The sequence below is a fragment of the Nannobrachium achirus genome (genome assembly GCF_963921795.1).
Source record: "Nannobrachium achirus genome assembly, chromosome: 11".
In the NCBI taxonomy this organism is placed as follows: domain Eukaryota; kingdom Metazoa; phylum Chordata; class Actinopteri; order Myctophiformes; family Myctophidae; genus Nannobrachium; species Nannobrachium achirus.
In genome coordinates, this window is record NC_137820.1 from 43,489,614 (window position 1) to 43,513,504 (window position 23,891).

General features: G+C 42.4%; 2 protein-coding genes across 9 annotated transcripts in view; both read right to left on the bottom strand.

The window, feature by feature from the left end:
- Positions 1 to 15,451, bottom strand: part of ttc38 (tetratricopeptide repeat domain 38) — a 30,624-nt gene extending 15,173 nt beyond the window's left edge. The window contains exons 1-5 of the mRNA XM_080737680.1: positions 15,374 to 15,451; positions 12,417 to 12,494; positions 11,784 to 11,865; positions 9,523 to 9,697; positions 7,493 to 7,666 (exon numbers count right to left, since the gene is read on the bottom strand). Of these exons, the coding sequence (XP_080593806.1) occupies positions 7,493 to 7,666; positions 9,523 to 9,697; positions 11,784 to 11,865; positions 12,417 to 12,494; positions 15,374 to 15,403 (539 nt within the window). The 5' untranslated portion in view covers positions 15,404 to 15,451. The remainder of the gene's footprint in view (positions 1 to 7,492; positions 7,667 to 9,522; positions 9,698 to 11,783; positions 11,866 to 12,416; positions 12,495 to 15,373) is intronic.
- A 785-nt stretch (positions 15,452 to 16,236) lies between these two features.
- Positions 16,237 to 23,891, bottom strand: part of mical3a (microtubule associated monooxygenase, calponin and LIM domain containing 3a) — a 122,720-nt gene continuing 115,065 nt past the window's right edge. For 7 of the 8 annotated variants that reach the window (XM_080737684.1, XM_080737688.1, XM_080737687.1 and 4 more), the window contains 3 exons: positions 21,032 to 21,131; positions 20,124 to 20,197; positions 16,237 to 19,558 (listed from right to left, as the gene is read on the bottom strand). In XM_080737684.1, the coding sequence (XP_080593810.1) occupies positions 19,374 to 19,558; positions 20,124 to 20,197; positions 21,032 to 21,131 (359 nt within the window). In that variant the 3' untranslated portion in view covers positions 16,237 to 19,373. Of the gene's footprint in view, positions 19,559 to 20,123; positions 20,198 to 21,031; positions 21,219 to 23,891 lie in introns of those variants that run through there. The other variant, XM_080737689.1, reaches the window with a different exon arrangement.

Here is a 23,891-nt window from a genome sequence, read left to right on the forward strand (position 1 = left end):
GCCTATATAGAGGTGCCCGGAGGCATCCATATTATTTACCTGAACCACCTCAACTGGATCATTTCGATGCGAAGGAGCAGTAGCTGTCTTAGCCTATATCCTTAAGGCAGATCATGACATGCCAGACACCCTCCTGAGAAAACTAAATTCGGACGATTGTATCCGCAATCTTGTTAGTATGTCATGACAGACTTTTCATGGCCATAGGCGACAGTAGATCTTTTCACTCCAGCTCTCTTTTTGTCACTACGGTGTGTGGCTGAAAAAGAGCTCCAGGTGAGGAATCATTTCCTACCTGGAGTGGACAAACCGGTGGTTTGTCCACTCCAGTTAAGAACCATAGCCTCGGATAGATGCTGATCTTACTGTACATCCCCAAGTAGAACCATAGCCTCGGATTGATAGATGCTGATCCTACTGTACATCCCCAAGTATAAAAGTATATAATAAGGTGCAATATTGTCGTGCTTTTCTGAATTTATGCGTAATCCACCGTTTGTCAGCCTTTTGATTGGTCCCTGAGACTCCCTGACTGGCCAACCAGAAAAAATCATTCACTTTTTGCTATCGGGGGTGGAGTTTGTGCAGTGGAGAATGTTGCTTCAGGTTTTCAACAACGGTCCGCTCTGCGGAGCACGGCGTGCGTGCAGTACGGCGCCGCGAGCTGATAGCGATTTCGCTCATTATAATGAACTAGAAGCTGGGCCGCCCTTCGGGCGGCCCAGCGTCTAGTCGGCGACCTGGTCAACTCGGAACAATGTAAATAGGGAATGAATGCCCCGCCCTTTAATGCAAACCCCATTATACCTGTTTTCATAGGACCTGTTTTGACCATCTGTCTGCCTGTGTCCATTTATGCCCATATATGGAGATATCTGTATCTGTCTGTCTGTCGGCGTCCATTTTATGTCCATATAGAGATCACTGCAGTTATAGTTCTGGGTCCATTATATGCCCATATATGGAGATATCTGTCTATCTGCGTCCATTTTATGCCCATATATGGAGATCTCTGTATCTGTCTGTCTGTGTCCCTTTTATGCCCGTATATGGAGAACTTTGTGATTCTGCGTCCATTGTATGCCCATATATGCCATATATGGAGATATCTGTTTATCTGCGTCCATTTTATGCCCATATATGAGATCTCTGTCGCTTTTTCAAACAGATGGTCAAAACGGGTCCTATGACAATAGGTATAATGGGGTTTGCATTAAAGGGGGAACCGGCACTGTGTCTGCAACACAGTCGGAGGCACAGACAGATACAGAGATCTCCATAATGGGAATAAAGGGACACAGACAAACAGATGGAGGAGGAGACAAACTTAATGCAAACCCCATTATACCTGTTGTCATAGGACCCGTTTTGACCATCTGTTTGCCTGTGTCCATTTATGCCATATATGGAGATATCTGTATCTGTCTGTCTGCGTCCACTTTATGCCCATATATGGAGATCTTTGACCATCTGTTTGCCTGTGTCCATTTATGCCCATTTATGGAGATATCTGTATCTGTCTGTCTGCATCCATTTTATGCCCATATATGGAGATCTATGCAGACACAGTGTCAGTTCCGGAAAATCCTGATGTCAGACATCAGAATCCGAACCTTTCGTGCTGGTTACAGAAAATCGTGTATCGGGTCGGGTCAAGGCCGAGCACTGCACTACCTGCTGCGGTGGGGAACGCGCGTGCCGAATTTGAAATAGGGAATGAATGCCCCACCCTTTAATGCAAACCCCATGAATGCCCCACCCTTTAATGCAAACCCCAATATACCTGTTGTCATAGGACCCGTTTTGACCATCTGTTTGTCTTTGTCCACTTATGCCCATATATGAAGATCTCTGGACACACAGTACCGGTTGTGGAAAACTCTGATGTCAGACATCAGCTCCGCATACGGGCATTCATTTTATCCCATATATGGAGAACGCGCGTGCCGGTGGGACGAACGGTTCTCGAGATACGCGGATTACATACATACATACACACTCACAGAGATTTTTTGTTGACTCATGTGGCGTACGTGATGTCAGAGCCTTTTATGAGGTGATGTCACAAATCTCACAATGAGTCAGCGCTTGCACCGATTTCAGCGCTTGCACCGATCGCAGTTCTCAGTCTTATGCCCATATACGGAGATATCTGTCGGGTCGAGGCAAGATGCCCATATATGGAGTTCTCAGTATACGGAGATATCTGTCGGGTCTAGGGTCTGTGTCCCTTTTATGCCTATATACGGAGATATCTGTCTATGTATGCCCATATACTGTATGGAGATCTCTGTATCTGCCCATATGCCCATATATGGAGTTCTCAGTCTTATGCCCATATACGGAGATATCTGTCGGGTCGAGGCAAGGCCCGGCACTGCAGTGATGTCACAATGAGTCAGCGCTTGCGCCCGGCACTGCAGTGATGTCACAATGACCGATTTTGCGCCGATTTCCTCCGGAACAGCCTGATGTCAACAATCAGCCCCGCATAAGGAGATTCCGAACGTTTCGCGCCGGTTAGGGAAAACCGCGCGTCGGGACGGGTCGAGGGCCGGCACTGCACTCCGTGCCGCGGCGGGGAGCGCGCGTGCCGAATCTGAAGCCGGTGGGACGAACGGTTCTCGAGATACACGGATTACAAACACACACGCAGAGACTTCTCGCATTTATAGATAGACTAGAAGCTCGGCCGCCCTTCGGGCGGCCGAGCGTCTAGTCGGCGACCTGGCCAACTCGGGAACAATGTAAATAGGGAATGAATGCCCCGCCCTTTAATGCAAACCCCATTATACCTGTTGTCATAGGATCCGTTTTGACCATCTGTTTGCGTGTGTCCATTTATGCCCATATATGGAGAGATATGTCTGTCTACGTCCATTTTCTGCCCATATATGGAGATCTCTGTAGGACCTGGTTTGACCATCTGTTTGCCTGTGCCCATTTATGCCCATATATGGAGTTTGCGACCTGGCCAACTCGGGAACGATGTAAATAGGGAATGAATGCCCCACCCTTTAATGCAAACCCCATTATATGGAGATCTCTGTATCTGTCTGTGTCCCTTTTATGCCCATATACTCTATCTGTGTCCATCCTTTATGCCCATATGCCCATATATGGAGATCTCTGTGTCTGCCCATATGCCCATATATGGAGATCTCAGTCTGTGTCCCTTTTATGCCCATATATCTGCGTCCATTTTATGCCCATATGCCCATATATGGAGATCTCTGTATCTGCCCATATGCCCATTCTCTGTATCAGTCTGTGTCCCTTTTATGCCCATATACGGAGATATCTGTCATGGAGATCTCAGTCTGTGTCCCTTTTATGCCCATATATCTGTCTGTGTCCCTTTTATGCCCATATACGGAGATATCTGTCGGGTCGAGGCGCCCATATACGGAGATATCTGTCATGGAGATCTCAGTCTGTGTCCCTTTTATGCCCATATATCTGTCTGTGTCCCTTTTATGCCCATATACGGAGATATCTGTCGGGTCGAGGCAAGGCCCCTGTATTGCCCATATATGGAGATCTCTGTATCTGCCCATATGCCCATATATGGAGATCTCAGTCTGTCGGGTCGAGGCTAGGCCCCTGTATCTGCCTGCAGTGATGTCACAATGACTCAGCGCTTGCGCCCGGCACTGCAGTGATGTCACAATGAGTCAGCGCTTGCGCCGATTTTGCGCCGATTTCCGCATAAGGAGATTCCGAACGTTTCGCACCGGTTAGGGAAAACCGCGCGTCGGGTCGGGTCGAGGCCCGGCACTGCACTCCGTGCCGCGGCGGGGAACGCGCGTGCCGAATCTGAAGCCGGTGGGACGAACGGTTCTCGAGATACGCGGATTACAAACACACACGCAGAGACTTCTCGCATTTATAGATAGATAAGCTTCAACAGACTAGTTCACATGGACCTTATCAATGTAACTAAGAGTTACGATTGGGTACATATATTTTAAATGGGCAGAATTACGAAAGCCAGCCCATTATGTGAGTAGAACTATAATCTGGCTGTCATTTTCCTACCCAAGATGCACTGCGCTTTCTCTTTCTATAATATCTCCTGTCTGATCCAGAGGATTAAACTAATTAAAACATATATTTTCGGGGGAAAACTACTGTTTTGCTATGTAACTACTGTACTTTTTTCTTCCCTTTTTATTAATATCACCTAGATGTGTTTTTTTTTGGTACTTTATATAGCTCTAATGAGGCTATGAAAAATCTTTTTTTCCCATTCATTTCCAATGTAAAAACAATCTGCCATGATGATTCTGTCCCACTGGGATTAAACTAATTAAAACATATATTTTCGGGGTAAACCCCCTATTTTGCAATGTAACTACTGTACCTTTGTCTTCCCTTTTTATTAATATCACCTAGATGTTTTTCCTTTGGTACTTTAAATTGCAATAATGAGGCAATGAAAATACCCTCTCCCCCCATTCACTGCCACTATAAAAACAATCTGCCCAGGGTCAATTGTACCACCATAGTAACAGGGCAGAATGGGGCGGGATTTGCAAATGAGAGAATTGTATTACTATCAAACTAGATGCAAAATGTACAACATAATATAACTAAATACTATAGCAAAATAACTCAGCTTGTTGCCTAAGAAGAAACAAAGCAAGCTGAGAGAAAGAAGGGGTTCTTTGAGGTGGTTGAGGTGCTATATAGCTCCACTGTCATACAAATAACCCCTGTGTGGTTCTTTAGAGCAGTGGTTCTCAACCTGTGGGTCGGGACCCCCAAATTATTTTGTGCAAATTATGTAAGTGCATACTTCTGTGGCTCGTGCTCACGGCTCGTGCTGTTGGTAGCGAGTGGAGACACTTTCAAACAGTGTAGGCTGCACTACAGCCAGTAGCACTGCTGGAAGAGGAACAGATGGTCAAATTAATACCTGGATATTGTGACTGTGACGCACTGTGGGGAATTTGTTACCGAGGTACATGGACGTTTTCCCTTTCTAGCGACAGGCTGTGTTTATGAATGGTCACGAGATAGAGATTTAAGAGGTGTTTGTTCCTCCTGGAAGTTGACTTGTGCTTCTTCCAAACTGCTGCTGCTGCTTTTCACTTGCAAATGCTGACAGAAATAACTTGAAAACGGGATGAGTGAATGAGGTAAAAATGCAGGAACAGCCAAACTGGGTTCCGGTAGTTACAACATCTCGGAGGCACTGAACAGCCGCCCACTTGAACCTGTGAATGAAGTCATATTGTAGTCTGGACCGAGCTGAAACGAACCTTTTCCGGCTGTCCTAGTGGAGTATGCATTGAGCTTAAGGAGTAGTTCACCCACAAAATGACATATTTTCTATCAATTACACACCCCATGAAGCCTTGAATCCATGGAGCCTTGAATCCAATAATTTGATGACCAGCGGAGGAGACTGAAAGAGTCTCCTATTGACCAATGACCTGGTAATCAAGTTATTGGCTTAGACCTGGAGTTCTCAAACCATTTTAAGCTGTGACCCCCAAAATAAATATATATGAACAATGGACCCCCACCCTGACAAGCACTTGGAATTGTAGGTATTATATTATTATATTTAATGTGACTCTGTTCCACAGATAAATATTGTGAAAATAGCAGATCTACATGCTCACAGTCTGCGAGGCGTTGTGAGCATGTAGATCTTCTATTTTCACAATGTTCACCTCTTGCTTACTGTCGTATTTGACAGTTTGGATATTTTGGTATTTTTGGTCTTGAAAATCCTTAAATTGTCACTTTATAAATGTGCAGATACCCTGTATACACTTATGTTGGTTTGTTTACCGTTGGGTGAGACATTTCTTTTAGATTAAGCTAATCATCTGGGGACCCCACAAAATAATTTGGGGATCCCGAGTCCGACCCCAAGTTTGAGAACCACTGGCTTAGACAAAAACTAAGAAATATCCATGAATTCAAGGCTTCATGGGGTGTGTAATCGAAAGAGAATAAGTCATTTTTTGGGTAAACTATTCCTTTAATGATTGTATAATTATTGCAACGTTTGACAAAGGTGCTACATAGGACCAAAAGAGGTTAGCCTAGGATTATGAGCCAAAGAACCACTTGTACAAGAGCTATTTACTGTAGAACCATCAGCATGTTCATTCTCATTTAATTTCTTGATCCATACTGGTCATCCCTGTTTGATTCTTTCTCTTCTTCCTTGATTTATTTATATAATCTTTTTTAGGTTGCGTTCCGGAACACGCTGTGAGACTTTTGAGGGTACTGGCTTTCATCCATTGTAAACAAAGTAACCGCGCACAATCCCAAAACCTCTACACACCTGTGAGTACCCGCATTATTGACAGGCAGGTCATTCACAGAGTTCAAGTTCATACCATAGGTGAGCGATGAGATTTTGGACGGGGGAAATGCAGAGCCACGGTGTGTATCAGAATTGCTAATAGCTGGCACAATATCTATCTCTCTCAGCAGGATTGTGTCCCCTCAACCATTACGGCACTAAACAAACTGCCCTGTCGATAGGATGGTTTTCTGTGTACAGTTGGGACCTCATATTTTGTCTTTGTGATATGTTGTTTTGTGTTAAATGATTATGTGCTGTTTTTGTACTTGTGAAGACAAATATCCCTTCGGGGACAATAAACATTATTATGAGCTTTCTATTCAGGTTCATAACACCATTAACAACCATCAAAAGGGTAGCACATCTCCAAACTCCAAAGATAACAGGTCAAAATATTCACATCAAACACAAAAACAAACGCTTACATGTTTTGGCAAAAAAGCCTTTCTCAGAGTGTTGACAGCACACAGATTCAACCTGAAGATGAAAATAATTACTTGATGTACCCTTTTCAAATCTTTTAGAATATGTTTACTGAATTTAGATTTTTTTTACACTCCACTGAGAGTCACAACGTTGAAGTGCTACCTTCTCTAACCATTTAAAAGCTTTTCAGAAATTCGGAGTAGAGCCGGTCCTTCTTTATGTGGACTGGGGCCGGTTAAGGTGGTTCGGGCATCTACCTCGTACGGACGTACGCTTGCTTTGGTATGGAGGGGGGGATTATACTGTATATCCACGCTGGCCTTGGAAAACCTCAGGATCTCTCAGTAAAGGGCCATTCACACTGAGCGCATAACTATAAAAGTATAGTTTAAATAAATCGTTCTAAGTCAAATGGATGGCAGTGTTCACACCGACTATAACAAAAAACACAATGGTGAACAATATAGTTATCTTTATAGTTATCGTGCCTTGTGGGAATGGCGCTTTAGAGTTAGCTAACGTGGCCCGTAAAAGGGAAGTCTGGGATTCTCTGCTCAACCCTCCACGACCCAATTCAGTAAGACTTGTAGAGGAGAGATGCAAGGACGAATGAATGGACGGCTAGACGGATTACTTTCTGTCTCTTTCTTTCTAAACCAACCTCAATGAAGTGTGTGTCATTGCAACAAGTTGAAAAACAGCAGTGTATTTCAGGATGTTGTGGTCCATAGCTACCTGAACAGAGGCATGTGGGGCTTCCAGTGAGGCAGAACTCGGGCCACCGAGTCCCTCATCTGGGTCTGGGCTCCCATGTAGAAGAACCCGTCATGAGCGAACTTCAGCGCCAGCAAATCTGTGGGGTGCTCCACCAGAATCTCCTCCCATGTGTCACAGGCTTTGGGGAAACTCCTTTAGAAAACAACACCGTTAAAGCTGTTACATATTCTATACTGTATTATACAGTATATATATAGTCATTGTCGGGTGGAAACCTTATGTCCAAAACCGTTCCTTTTGTTTTGTCATTTTAAAAATGATTTAAACTAGTGAAAACAGACGATCTACAAGCACACACCGCCTCGCGGCGCTTGTAGATCTACTGTTTTCACTACCTTTGTGCGACGGCCTTGCATGATGAAGCAGGGCTTTACTTTGCGAAAAAAAAAAAAAAATTAGAGATACAAAGACAGTGACGATATATATATATATCTATACACACTGTATACACATCATTTTTTTCCATAGATTAGATCTACAAGCTCACAATGCACCGCATCACAGTGCGTTGTGAGCTTGCAGACCAGTTATTTTCGCCATGCCACACCATCGCACAACAAAGTACAAAATAGGGCTTAAGTGGTTAACTGTACTGCAGAGCAATAAACACAGAGATATCAGCATGTTGATCTCCCAAGATGGAGAGATTCATGGGAGCCTCTAATATTGGCTCTCTTTTCCCATGGACAATATTGCGAAATCAAATGTCTTCCCCATATAATATCACACAGTACTGCTGGGAAATAAAGATGTGGGGAGGTAAAACGCCAGTATTACTTGCCAGTCTGCGACGGAAAATAAATAAAGAATGCCTTTGGCATGGTAGTTAACTCTGTGTGTGTGTGTGTGTGTGTGTGTGTGTGAAGAGTGTGTGTGTGTGTGTGTGTGTGTGTGTGTGTGTGTGTGTGTGTGTGTGTGTGTGTGTGTGTGTGTGTGTGCGTGTGTGCGTGCGTGCGTGCCTGCGTGCGTGCGTGCGTGCGTGCGTGCGTGCCTCCAGTGCCATTCAACCTAATTCCACCTGACATGTCTGGACCTCCATGAAACCCGTTTACCAAACGTCATTTGAGGACATTAAATCTACCGAATGATACATTATAAAAATAACATAATAATATAGCAATATATATATAGCATCCTATCATCATAGATATGCAGATAACGTTCCGTAGGTAAACAAAACCTAACACATACTGTATGTTAAAGCCTCACTAATATGTCAATGAAAGGAGACTGCACAGCTCGTAAGCCACGATGCAATAACCTTTTCTTTTCTTTTTTTTTTACCAATGTTTCGACTTCTTCTTCAGGGTAATATATAACCATTACATACCATGCAGGCCAGCCATACCCTGAAGAAGCTTGACCTTTTACTGGGTCGAAACATTGGTAAAAAAAAGAAAAGAAAAGAAGTTATTGCATTGTGGCTACGAGCTTTGTGACCTCTTTTCTTTTAAACGGTTTATCTAACATGGTCAGCAACTCCTCACTATATTGGTGTGCACTCTGATCCTTTGTTTGCCTGATAAAGCCACTACATTTATTTTATGAATACATTTAAATGTTGTCCAATCTGTATGGTATGAGTACAACATACAATATATCGTCACTGTCGGGCAGAAACCTTGTATCTCCAAGTTTCAAATTTGTACGTTCTTTCGCAAAGTAAAGCCCTGCTTCATCATACAAGGCCGTCGCACAAAAGTAGTGAAAACAGCTGATCTACAAGCACACAACGCCTCGCAGTGCGAGGCGTTGTGTGCTTGTAGATCGGCTGTTTTCACTAGTTTACATTTTTAAAATGATAAATGCAAAACGAACAGTTTTGGACATACAAGGTTTCCACCCGACAACGACGATATACAATATAACTTATACAATCAGGGTGTTTGTGATTTGTCTCCCTGCTAAAATGAAGGCCAGCAGTTGCATGTTGCAAGGAGTTGCATTGGTGCGGTCTGGCCTTTATGCAGTCTCTCCCTCTGTCGTACCCTTTAGAGAAGTGCTCCATTGCTCTAACATGCAGTCTCTCTCGGGGGGTGAGGTGGTCCTGGGCGGAGGCCAGCTCCACTGTAGTCTTCACAGCGCTGGCCAGCCGCTCGTTGAGACGCACAGAGCTGCCTGTTCCCACCAGCTCCAGTCCTGTGCTGATCACATGTCCCATCACTGCAGGCAAGACAGGAACACACAACACTCTATTAAACATTGAAGTGCTGTGGCACTGGCTGCATAGAACCTCAGTCAAAGAAATGGTAGTTCTATATGTCTGTCTATACAGTACAGTATACATCTTATTGTCTGTCTGTCTGTCTGTCTGTCTGTCTGTCTGTCTGTCTGGTGTCTGTCTGTCTGTCTGTCTGTCTGTCTGTCTGTCTGTCTGGTGTCTGTCTGTCTGTCTGATTCTCTCTATCTAACGTAACTCTTCAAAGAAGCATGACAGTCTAACAGCATATGAATCAAATTATAGTTACGCTTAATGTTCCAAATGATTCAGAGAAACAATTGTGTACAACAACAACAATAATAATAATGATAATAATAAATAAAAGTAAATAGATGGTAATAGGAGAACATCCATCTATCTATCTGTCTTTCTTTTACACAAACAGTTATTATCATTTAGCAGGTGGATGGAGGACAGGTAAGTGCACATTCTATAACGGCAAACAGCAGGTGCTACTGTACCTCTGCACTCCACAGCACATAATCTAGGTTATGTTAGCTAAAATAATGGCTCCATTAGCATGAGGAGAGAATGCTCGCCTACAGTATGTATGTCACTGCACAGCAGTACAGCTTGCTCACATCCAGTCAGTGGTGGATGAGGTTCTCTGATTCTTTACTTAAGCAAGAGTAGCAATATAGGCCTGGCTACCACAATATAGAAATACTCTGTTCTACATTCTAAATCTTACTGGAGTCAAAGTCAAAAGTATTAGATAATATGTGTGTTACAAGTTACAAAACACAAATAGGCCTAATACTCATTATGCTGAATGATCATTTCAGAATCATTATTGGACTATACTCATGGATCATTAACCATTTAAGCCCTATTTTATGTGTCAGATTAAAATCTACAAACTCTGCAATCTTTGAAAAATGTTGATTAATAATTTAAATAATTATTAATTAATAATCTGCAAATTAACAAGTAAATGTAGTGGAGCAGAAATAATAAGCATTGGGAAATGGAAATACTTAAGTCAAATAAAAGTTCCTCGAAATGTGTACCCAAGCAGAGCACTTGAGTATACTTAGTGACTTGACACCACTGCATACAGTCTGGCGCTCCCTCCTGTCTTGTTGGCGTGGACAGAGTCGACACGAGACAGAAATCCAGAAATAACTGCAGAGTGCGAGCACTTCAGCTCAGACAGGAGGCAGTCATCATGAATAATGTGAAGGTGAGGGGACCGGCAGCCCTAATGATCCCCAATGCATGAAATGTGAATTCATTCTCTGGTCCTGGTAGATTTAGCTGCTGCTGACAATAATGGTCTTTGTTACCACGAGCACTTAAACCAGCAGTCTCATGCACTATCACTGCTTATTAGCCTGTCAGTTTGTCATTATACTATGTGGCTAGCAGTGTTGGGGCAATATATAGAATTAGATATTACAGCCACATCAGGATATGAGAATATATATCGTCTGAGATATCGGCTTTTGGATATCGTAACATCGGGATATGACATAAGTCTTGTCTTTTCCTGGTTTTAATCACTTAAACATTATTTTATGTACACAGGTGTAGCGCTGCGGGCACCTAGGCTACAATGCAGCCTGACAGCATGCCGCGAGTTCGAATCCTGATCCCAACAACCTTTGCTGCGTGTCACTCCCTGTCTGTCTGTCTCTCTCTTTCTCTCCCCATTTCCAGTCAAACTACTACTTTAAACCCTTATTTTATACTGCACTTCCAAAATTGTTCAGAAATAGCATAAATAGGATTGTTCGCACACACACACACACACACACACACACACACACACACACACACACACACACACACACACACACACACACACACACACACACACACACAGTAGCCTATATCATCACCATCATCACAATGCTAGTGTCATTATGACACAACAACATTATTGTCACAATGTTGATAATATAGAGGTATTTGGTCAAAGATATTGCAATATTTTATTTTGTCCCCATCACTCAGGTACTGTACTTATATTTGGTACAGTATACAGCCTACATGAGTTGATAGGAGCATAGTGGTATTCCCTCTTACCAAAGTGAGGATCAGCTGCCTTGACTGCAGTCATGCATCCTTCAATCCCTCCCATGGTCTCATCATTACGCCAGGTCACATACTGCATGTGGAACAAAACGCAATCATTGCCACTTTTAAATAATAGTGTTTTATCGAGTATTGTATCGTCTATATGAGAGAGAAAGAGAGAGAGAGAGAGAGAGAGAGACAGAGACAGAGAGAGAGACTGCAAGGCAGTGATTTTCAGCCTTTTTAATTTCAAGTTTTGCTATGCATTAGGCGTTAGTACACACCTGATCTCTGTGACCCCAATCTATCTACCCACAGGAAAATCCTCCGTGTTTATTTCATTCCATGAGTGTACAAATGGAACCAAATGGACTCTGTTGCAAGGTTTCATTTGTACACTCTTGGAGTTATACAGACCCGTAGGGGCCCATTTGGTTCCTAATCCTAACTATCAATAATCAATTAGCTGATGAGGACGGCCTGGAACCTAATCAAGGAGGACCCTAGGGGCCCCAGACCCCACCTTGAAAATCACTGCTTGAGAGAGAGAGAGAGAGAGAGAGAGAGACTGTGTAGAGGTGGTTAAGGTCCTTCCACACCAGGGGCGTTCATACAGGCTTCATGTGTAGGACCTTTTAGTACCTGGGTGAGAATGGCATCATAGATTTTGCAAGCCTCATTGCTGCTGGTGGACAAGGGAAGACCTTCTGCACTCCAAGCCTGTTAAGAGGAGAATCACTGACTTCACTGTACACCCACTAACAACAAACAGGCAACACACTGACACTGTCTACAAGTAGGGCTGCACGATTTTGGGAAAAAACCTAATTGCGATTTTTCTGACTAATATTGCGATTGCGATTTTTTTCGCGATATTTACAGGGGCTAAAGCAAAAAAAAAAAATCCTAAGACGGAAATTTATTTTGACTTGACTAGCAAGTATTATGCTGCATTTTGACGATTTCGGTCATGTTATTAACACGTTGCAAGCCGCGGCAGAACCCTCTGAACAGAGGTAGCGCCGAAGAAATAAGCCATTTATTTACAAACATGTTTTAAAAAAACAAAGCCCACATGATAACAACACGTACTGGAGTGCTCGACACAGCGTACATATTCATCCTGCAGAGGTCGGCGATCTTACTTTGGCGAGGCGGAGGGGAGATCAATTCCATTCGTTTACGTGCGGCGAAGCAGGGAAAGGAGCGATAGAGAAGCGGCGCCCGAACGTGATTGAAACCGCGATCCACGAACAGAGACAAAGACCAGCCATCTTGTTTGAGCTTCTTGCTGAGTTTCAACACTGGGGAGAGGATGAGGCTCCTCCTGGCCAGCCATCCATCCAGAATGTGAGTCAACGGCGTGGCCTGCTGGATATTAGGAGTATCACACCCAGCACCAGAAAATGACTGTCAGAGCATATTAACCCTTTCAGATCGCTCCAAAAAGACACAGAGAAGAATTTCCGATGTTTTTTTTTTTTTTATTATAATTTATATCAAAAGTCCGGGAATAGACGGCGTGGCTGATGGGACCCAGTAGGAAGTCCGAGGGAGTACGGCCAGGCTTAGAAGGTGTTAACATCACGGCCATGGCTACACCCCCCCACCCCCATTTTTTGTTTTCTCTTTTTTGGCAAATCTGCCTCGATCTCATAAATGGCCCCTAGAGACTCCTCATGACGGAAATCCATCCCCAGGACGGAGAACCTTAACCCCTGTATTTATATATGTATATCAAGGTATAGGATAAGTGATAGTTTTTTTTTTTTGTTAAAAGGATATAATAAATTATTTTAACCATAGGAAAATCATTTCACTACCTTAGGTCAAGCTTCTGTTGAATATTTATTGTGTAATACATTTAAAAAATAAATTGATATTATTAACTCGGCTAATTGGCAATCATGTAAATGGTTTGATTCAGTTCAGTTATATTTCCAAAAGATTACCTTTTATTTTGCTTTAGCAATATAAAAAGGTTTTATATTCAGAAAAATCTCAGTAATAATGCCTCTCATTGTCAAGTAAATTATTTAAACAAAGAACATCATTTAAGCTTCCTTGAATATTTATTGTGTGTTTACATTTAAAAATGAATTGATTATCACTAACTAGGCAAATTGGCAAATGGTTTGATTCAGTTCAATTATATTTCCAAAAGATTCCCTTTTACTTTGCTTATTAGCAATATAAAACGTTTTTATATTCAGCAAAATGTCAGTAATGGTTTTGTCTGCCTCTCATTATTGTCAAGGAAGAAAGTACTGTATGTCGCTGCCTTGCTTAAGTTTTATCAAGGCAAAAAAATGCACCCTAAGACACGCCATACGTTTCATGTGTGGAGGAGGAGGAGCAGCCACCGTTGCACTGAAATCACTTTCACTTTCAGCTTACGACAAACGGGAGCATTTAATCTATGCACAAGGATTTAAGGATGTTATATTTATAATGATTACCAGAAGATTCACTACCTGTAGCCATGGAGTACTCCGTTGGAAGGGATCATACACTTTAACGTGCTGTTAGACAGACAGTGTCATGCCTTGGCTTGGCTCCTCTCCTCTGAGGAGATTGGAGCAACCTGTAATGCTAATCCTCGGTGCGGCCGGCGATGCGCAAAGAAAGACACCACAGTTTGATTTGATCATTCCTTAGTCAATTATGAACGGATTTCTAAAATTAAAACGTCTGCATAATGCTTGGGAAGTCAACTTCGCAGAAAATCGCCAAAACCGCGGCCTTTGCGATTCGCTAATCGCGACATTTCACATCGCGATTTCGGTTTGAAAACGATTAACCGTGCAGCCCTATCTACAAGCTCACAACACGGTTTGAGCTATTTTTGAGAGATGTAGAGGTGTAGAGGGGAAAAAGGGACCCCGCAGTCAAAGTTAGACCATACAAACTTTCTCTGGTTTACCATTTTGAGAAAAAGTTTGGTTTGCTCTAAAAAATACTGGCATTTCCAATTTGTACCACAAATATTGGAATTTATATATATTAATGCACCACAGAACAGAAGTGGTTTTGATAATTTCACCCTCATTAAATCAGTTTGGTTGAGCAGGTATTAATTGGTTCATCTGTACAGAGATGTAGCCTACAGTTTAAAAAGCATTATATTTACAGAGGCATTGTCTTCATTTAATCACAGCTTCATGCCGTGTCTGGCACGAGTATTAAGAACACCACACGTGTTGTTGCTTTGCATTGTTATTTTCGACAAGTAGCAGTGGGCGTGGTTTATTGGTGCCTTGCGTACTACTGTTTAATCACGTGCATTGTGCACATGAGTGTACTCTCGTGTTGTAACTGCTGTTGTTGTTTACAGGGTGTGTTTGAGCGCTTTATATAGCCGATATATTTGTTTAACGTATGAGCGCACTTTTTAAGTAGGCTACTCGTGCTTTCAAACTAACACGAGTAGCCTATGTTATTTCACGATATCCTCCTGCAGTCATAATTATTCCTTTATTGCTACAGACAGTATAGGCCTGTTGTATCTGCTTGTTACTGTAACATACTACTGTAACAGCATGCCATGCAGCCCGCCTTCCGTTGAATGCAAACTATTTTAAAGTATATTATGCACTTACCTTACAGTCTCTAAAACTGTTAGCAATCATGTTGAAGTCAAGCTGCAAACTTGCTCTCTGAGCTTCTGACTTGTCAACTTTCCAAAGTCCAGCCTACACTCAAGAGTGGAGCGGGGAAAACCAGTGGAGGGGGGAAAACCCGGACAGGAGCATTTTTTTAAATATATATCAAGTAGGATCTGGATTGTCATTGTGTATCAAAGTTATGTTCAGTGGTTCTCAAACTTTCTTTTTTTTTTTTTTTTTACTTCAAGGACCCCCACTTTAGCGTGCATTAAGGCCACCATAACTCGACAGTGTACTGGTTTCCATTTCTTGACAGCTGTCAAGAGTTACAAACCAGGCTGGCCATTTGGTTACAAAAGTGTCCATTTGGTTCCTAACTATCAATTTAGCTCTGAAACCCCTTCAAGGAACCTTGGGGGCTCCTGGACCCCAAACTGTTATTAGGTATAACTATAACTTAGAATGAATCAAAAATAACAAAACCTAGATGTGAATTAACAGTAAAAACAAGGCGTTATACAAAAAGATAACTAAAACTGTACTTTTTTCCCCCCGTCTTTATGAATTTAATACTTCATACTTTCATACATAGATCCTTTGGGTGGTGGTGAGAATTTGAAATACCATAGGCCTATATTTCAATGAAAAACAGAAAAAGTTATACAAACTAAAACTTATCCTTTTCAAAAAAGAAAATGTGTAAACTAAACTAGCAAACGTGTTTTCAAAGGAAATTAACTAAACTGAAATTCAAAACTAAGACGAAAAATTTGCTTGCTGCATATTACCCTGGACTATCTGCATTATGAAACAAATGGCCTTGGTCAAGTCATTATCAGGAAATATAGGAGACAGAACAGTGAAAAGAACAACTTTATTGTTTTATTGCCATTTCAGCATACATCCAACACCCTATGCAGTTTAGCTACATGAAGCATGTACAGTACATTACAGGTCATGTGTTTTTTAAAAATTAGGATTCATTTTTCTTTACATTATAATACAGTTTTGCACACGTTAATAAATATCAATACAATCTGTCAAACGCACCACACCACCTAAAACAACAAGTCTTGAAATTGTGTAACATTTTTATTCACAGCTCATATCAAGTCATAAATATAATCTTTCTTTGCCATAATATGCTTCTACGCGGGGGAAAAGCAGCGACCACACAGAGTTTTTTGCCGTTTGGTCAGGAAGGCCGTCAGATTCAAAACGCAGAGAAGCAAAACTATCGAGTTTTTATAGATCAAACGCAAGCTGTTCATAGAGCACCTTGCACGTCTTCAATCTCTACACCGTGATCCCGTTTTGAAAAAACTGTATAAAAGTATCCGATTAAAAAAAAAAGGACAAATAAAAATCTCAGCGTTCAGCGGGAATCTCATGGGTTGTGAATTCCTCTAGAGTGATAAGGTCAGAGAGATAACGTATTGAGTGAAATGAAAAGGCATCTTGTTCAGAACGTGTAACACTGCCATAGAGAACCTGTAAAGCTGCATTTGTACTCGCTCGCCGAAACTAGCTCATCTTCGTCATACACAGATGAAACAGAATATTTTTTAATCTAGTTTAAAATCTAGGAGTAGGAACCTTGCACACATCACCTTTAAGCACCTTAAACGCTAGGAAAACTGTCAAACGTTTCTCCTTGATTATCCCTTTTTTGTTTATTTTTCTTGTTGTGCATATGATTACTATTATTATTATTATTATTATTATTGATGCTGCTACATTGATGTGAGGAACCACAACTAAATAATTTGTACTCTCATGTTCAGTAGCTGTACACAAGTCATAAAGGTCAATTTATGCTTTGCGCACAGGTGTCCAAACGGCGCGTTGCACACGATGACGTCAAAACATCGAAAGTGACCTCCAAATGACAAATGTGTCGTGGAGGAGTGACAACAAATTCATGAAATGTTGCATATTCTGAGTGGTTTGGAAGACGAATCAACCTCATTTCGTGCGGATCTACACCATGAGTCTACATTCGCTTCCTTGTTTACATGTTGAGGTGGTGACGCCGTCGGTGAGTCTCGGACAGTGTGAATGCTCAAAACTCAGAACTTTGTGAGACACACAGTGAGACGTGGCATTGGACACTTGTCACGCAAAGCATACTCTGACTTCAACGATACAGGAACAACTTCATCCCTGATCGTTGATCTAGACGGGTTATATTCGGCGAGCGACAATGTCGTACGATATAAAATAAGCATTAAGTCCTTGTGGTCTATTCCTTTGATATTGCAGCATATGTACAGTATATCCACCAGCTCCTACAGTCCGTGGCACTAAATGAGTGATGTGTTACACAACAGACAAGAGAAACCGGCTTCATCATTGATAACATACATCACAATGTGAACACAATCGCATAGAAACGGTTATCTAAACCTGAAGACACCTCCCACACAGCTTAACCACTTAAACCCTATACTTAGTTGACCGGAGTCCCACAGGGCTCTATATTAGTTCCCCTTGTGTTTTGGCTCTTTGCTGAAAATAGCCAACCTACAAGCCGCGTTGCGGCGTGTTGTGAGGGTGTAGATTAGCCATTTCCGGCGATTGTTCACCCCCGGAATAGGGAATGCTAGGCTACAAGTGGCTAGCTCTACAGTTGGTCTATCTTGCCATCATTTACTGTAGGTAGAAATATTGAAGACGTTACACATCTAATATCTCATATGGACAACTGATTGTAAACGTAGCAGTCAGTATGTTAAACAGTGACTGGTGTCTCAGGGAGGGACCCATCCCCCATACGACACGTGTAAATTGAGATGCTCAAGTCTCCATACGCAATGTGTTCATATTATGCTATTATCTATTCTATTGTATTCTATTCCCTAGCTGTGCGCCTAAGTAATAATGTTCAGAATTGTAAGACAACGTAGATGCACTCTTTTTTATTAGTATTTTTTTTTTTTTTACGAGCCTGCAATCTTCATTCTTGACATGCAATGGCTTGTGGGTGATAGGATATGCAGTCAGAGTGGACACAAGTGCAAATTGATTCTGGCACTCTCCTGTGAATGCAGAGAATAGAGAAACAACAACAAAAAAATATATACAGTGTTGTTTTATCTGTTAAAACGCAAACAAATCTAATAAATACAAAATGAAAACACATGGCCAGATTCAGTAGAGCCTTTTAGTATTGACTTTGTGAATCTCTGAGAAGCAAACAAAATAATAAAACAAAACATAAAAGGTGAATGTCAGTTTTTGTGACTGGACAGAAAGGCAGCTAAAGCGGAGGAGGTCTCCGTCACAAGCGGACACCGAGGGCAGAACATTATCTACAGTACTGATGTTCTGTACTGAACAATGTGACCCGTCCCACACATCTATACAGAACTATTCCTTTACATCAGCAGGACCTACTGTAGAACCACACACTTCCCTTTACACAAACCCCATCGAAGTCATGAGAACATTCTCCCCGAGGTTCACCGGGTTCAAAACGGAACAAACTAAAAGATGCAGTGATACATTTGCGGCTGTCTACCGCTCTCTCTCTCTCTCCCACTCCTCTTCTCACTCTCCAGTTTCCACACGACAGCATTACAAGCGATGCGAGTCGGACTGCAGATTGACAAGGCTTGCCCGCCTTTCGGGCGGTGGGGCGCGTTAAATGTTACAGACAGCTTCAGAGCCTAACCCGCCCCGCGGCGGGCCTTGTGTGAATGTGCTCTGCGAGTCGGCTGCTGGAGGTGCTGACAGCGCGGGCCGTGCCCCTGTCGCTCCTCATCGCCGAGAGGGACAGGGAACCGCTGACCGCTCCGTTCCTTAAAAATAAGGGTTACAATATAAACCCGAGGGTCCACCGAGTACGTCTAGAAGAGTGTTCTTTCTCCGCATCCAATTTTCAACCCCCGAAATGCCTTCTAGGAGAGGAAACAAAAGTAAATCATTATGTGGCTCTATTGGGTTTCTCCCGGGAGCTGACAGCAAGCCAATTTCCTTCGACTTTCTTCTCCCTTTAGGCCCAATTGAGGTTGAAGCCCTTGGAGAGCATGACGGCCTCCAGATCCTTGTCCTCCTCTTTCTCCCGGAGCCTCTGCTCCTCCAGGAGCGCCACCAGGGAGTCGCGTTGTTCCACCACCTCCAGCATCTCGTTCAGAATCTGCTTCTCCTGGGCGAGCTCCTTGTCCGTTTTCAGGTGGTCTGAAAGAGCAGAGATAGTGGGTGTGTTGTTGGGTGAAGAGGTGGAGGAATAGAAACAAGGGGAAATGTATGGGCAAAGAATGCACGTGTAAGCCTTGGAACGGGCGTGAACGGGAGCGGCCGCATGCACGTTACCGAAAATCAGGTAAATACAATAGGAAAGTACCAAAAGTTCAAAATGTTTGAAAATAGCAGATCTACAAGCTCACAACGCATCGCAACGATCTACAAGCTCACAACGTGTTGTGAGCTTGTAGATCGGCTATTTACAAATAGCGTAGGTGTAAAATAGGGCTAAAGTGGTTAATGTACCTTTTATAATATTATAGATTATATCTGCAAAGTAACAAAGGTTTTCAAATAAATGTAGTGGAGTAAAAGTACAATATTTGGATCCGAGATGTAGTGGAGTAGAAGTAAACGTATTGGAAATTGGAAATACTCAAGTAAAGTACAAACACCTCAATTGTACTTAAGTACAGTACTTAAATGTACTTAGTTACTTTACAACAGTGGACAACAATACAGCAATATGGCGACCGGAGGTTTTGAGCGTATACTGTACCTTCCACAGCCATGCGCTCCCTGAGGTCCTGCTGGAGTCGGCTCTGACGATCCTCCAGTTCCAGCTCTCTGGCACTTGGGGACAGGAATGAAAGAAGATAAACCACAATCCATACTAGGGATGGGACGATATGAACATTTCATATCACGATTAGTGTGACAAAAGAAATCACGATTTACGATATCGCGATAATCAAAATCCATTATCCTGAGGCAAAAAATAGAAGATCTACAAGCTTGTAGATCTGCTATTTTTTGGCAAAGACATTTGATAGAGAGTGAAAAAAGACTATCAAGTACGTATATTATAAGTACCTTTTACCAATTATAGAGGGTTTAAGGTGAATTGATCCCAGTGCATGACGTCGGACGATATCACGATAAATGAAATATCCACGATACGATTATCGTGAGTGTTTTTTTATCCCTAATCCCCATCCCTAATCCATATGGCTTAATTATACATCTCAATATTTATTAGTGCAGTTGAGCTCCCAGTATTTGCCATGTTGTCTGCGTTTGGAACGCACGTCCGTTCAGTAGACAAGCCCGTTGGGAGCAGGCCCCCTGCTTTGCCCCAGCATTGTTGAGAAGCGCTCATTCGATCAACCTCACAGTCAACACTGCTCTTACTTGTGTCGTCAGCAATTACCCGCTATGTGTGACATCGATCGAGTGAACAATTCTCAAAATTATGTGAAGGAAGATAGTTTGCATTTATTATTAAATAAATTGCTTCTTTAAATTTACTGCACGTAATTGAGTGCGTAATGTCCAGGCTGAAAGTGCTTCATTGATACATCTTATGTTATGTAAAATCTACATTTTAAATAGTTGATATACTATACTAACAATGCTGATCTGGTATTTTGTGAAATTGACTTTTCCCAAGTCGATTTCTGTACTTACAATATCATGAGTTCAGACTCGTAGCGAACCAGGGCGTTCTTCTCCTGCACCAGTTTGAACCACTCCTGCATCAACTTGGGGTCGTCTTTCTTGCCCATGCCTGGAGGGAGGGGGGAGGAGGGGGAGACGCAAGGACAGAGCAGTCAGACGCCTGGGGGACGCTGCGGAGGTGACAACAAGGCACGGGCTGACATGGACGATGCAATGAGAGCCAAGCCAGGATGTCCTCGCCGAGGGGTGGTGGAGGTGGGGTGAAAAACACCAACATGGTCAGTCGGGACGTTAACCGGAGATGACAACACAGAAGATGGCGTGGAGGTACAGGGATCAACTTTGGTAAATGTACGTACATATACACGCGCGTACATACACACATACACACACACACACCCACGCAATACTCATTGTTGCAAAGTTGAGAGTTTGTGTTTACCCATCCATTCAGCTGCCATTACCTCCTTTTATCATTGCAATTACCTTTCAGCGTGGCTCGTAGCTAAAAGGGGCAATGGGCAGCCGGAGACATACAGAACTATACCCGAGCAACTATGGAAATGTCTGCATCCTCCCCAGCCTGTATATTGACCCACCAGCAGAAATAAATCCCGTCAGATCCTATTTATGCTGAGTGGTTTGGAAGAGGAGCTCAGAAAGATCCATGAATTATCCTATGCGCTCCTCACAGATTCAATTAGTAAGGTCGAATGGCCATGGGATGAGTTATCATTGAGACCAATAGTGAAGTTCACACTCACACTATTAAAGTCTGCCTTCAGGGAACAAAGCATGTTCGGTTACAGCACAATAACTGGCATCATGCATAACAAACAGCACTGCACACAGTCACCGCAGTCAGAGCAATCAGTCAGAGGTCAGCACAGCCTTAAGGATCATTTATACTTTGTCAAACGACCGTGCCAGCCGACAAAAATGTGTCATCTACTGCTGGCTGGCACGAACATTCAACCAAGTATAAAGTAGCCTTTAGACTTTAGACCCCATAGATCCACACAGAGATGGACGGTCCACACGGCATGCTTAAGAAAGGTCTGTGGTGACGTCCTTGTTTTTGCTATTGTCTGACTGGACTGCAGCGGGGTGGGAGCCAAGCTGCATCGATGGAGACACTGGAGAGGGGCAAAACCTCGAAATGCTGCATGACATACTTAGCTGCTGGGGTTCGGGATGAGGCGGCTCTGGCAAAACGAAAAGGTAAAACATCGCACACACATAAATCGCGTGGTGGCTGGTGTCTCTGGGGCTGGCGCTCGCTAATTTAACAGGAAAGAAAAGAAAAGAGCAAAGCTTGAGCTCCTCGAAAAACGTGAACGTGAGGAGAAGAAGAGGTTGCAACAAGTAGTAGATTTCTTACAAACACCACTCTGGATTTCTGAGCTATTTCAGCAGTGAGGCTATTTTCTCCCTCCTCTCTCTCTCTTTCCTTTTCAATATATTATTATTCTATCTCCATCCCTCAGCCCCAGACTCCCAATGAGGAAGAAACGGGAAGAAGACAGCAACACACACAAAAAGCCAGCCTAGATACCAGACTGCAAACAAAATAAAATACAAACATGGTTCTCTGGATGAATCAGATGCTCAATCAGAGTGTCTGATTGACAGCTTGTAAAAGACACATGAAAACACCAGATGAACCACTTAAACATTAATGCTTGTTTTGTTTTGTTTGGGTTGGCTGGGTCTAGAATATTTATAGCCGCTCCTAACCTTCATGCAAATCCCCTCCACTCTGTGAATCACAAACGTGCCTGTGAGCTAGAATCTCTTAAGTTGTTCGTTACTCACATCAAACATTTTATCCTTAGCAGATCCACTCAAACTTTGAGAAACTGGAATGAGACCGTGGGGAGGTGGGAGGGGTGCGAATAATAATACTGGAGTGTTTGGTTTTTCCATTAGTTGAACAGCAAACAGAGCATGCTGTTGGTTAAACACTCATAAAAGCAGAGTAGTTTCCCCTTTAACTAATCACAGCTACTTGGAACGACGAGGAAAACTGTCTGGGGCTGTCCTCCACAAAAATACATTCTTAGTCGACTAATAGTCATAGGAATTTATCCACTAATTGACGAGATGATCTAATCAAAAAAACTGTAAAATAGTATTTGCCACATAGGCCTGTCACAATCATTACATAATTGTCTAATCGCAATTGAGTTATAAACGTTTCCATGTTGAAAAATATTCATACTTTCAGAATAGTGGAAATAGCAAATATACAAGCTCACTCGAGACCCATAGTGCACTTGTAGATCGGCCATTTCCATCTATTTTGAAAGTACAATATAATTAAATATATCCTATTTTTTGGCCATTTATTTTGATTATTGGTACCAGTCACTGTCTGTCATTCTTTGTATATTGAAGTTATTTGTCATATCTGCCTGTGCCATCTCTGTTTAAAAAGCCTAGAGCCAGAAACAGTACGTTTTGTTTATTATGCTCCAATGTCCAATGAGAAAAACATCAAGTAAAATGTCATGATCGTGACAGCCTAATATTGGCTAATATATCAATTGCGTTATAGACTGGCAGGACTAAAGGGTTATATCTAGAGTTTAAAAAGAGATTTATTAAGGATTATCCTCTCACCACTTTTGCTGCTCCCACAGCATATTTATTGCAGCGTATAAACATTTCAACCTGTTTATTTGGTCTTTGTCAGGTGTATGTGTGGAATGTACCTGACCGGAGGTGGAAATGTTGTACGCTTCAATAAATTACACGGTGGGAGCAGCAAAAATGCTGTGCGGATAATCCTTACTTTTATAAATTTTATCCTGCACCTCCTGTACTGCATCTAGAACTAGATTTTAAAGAGAATTGAAAAGAATTGGTT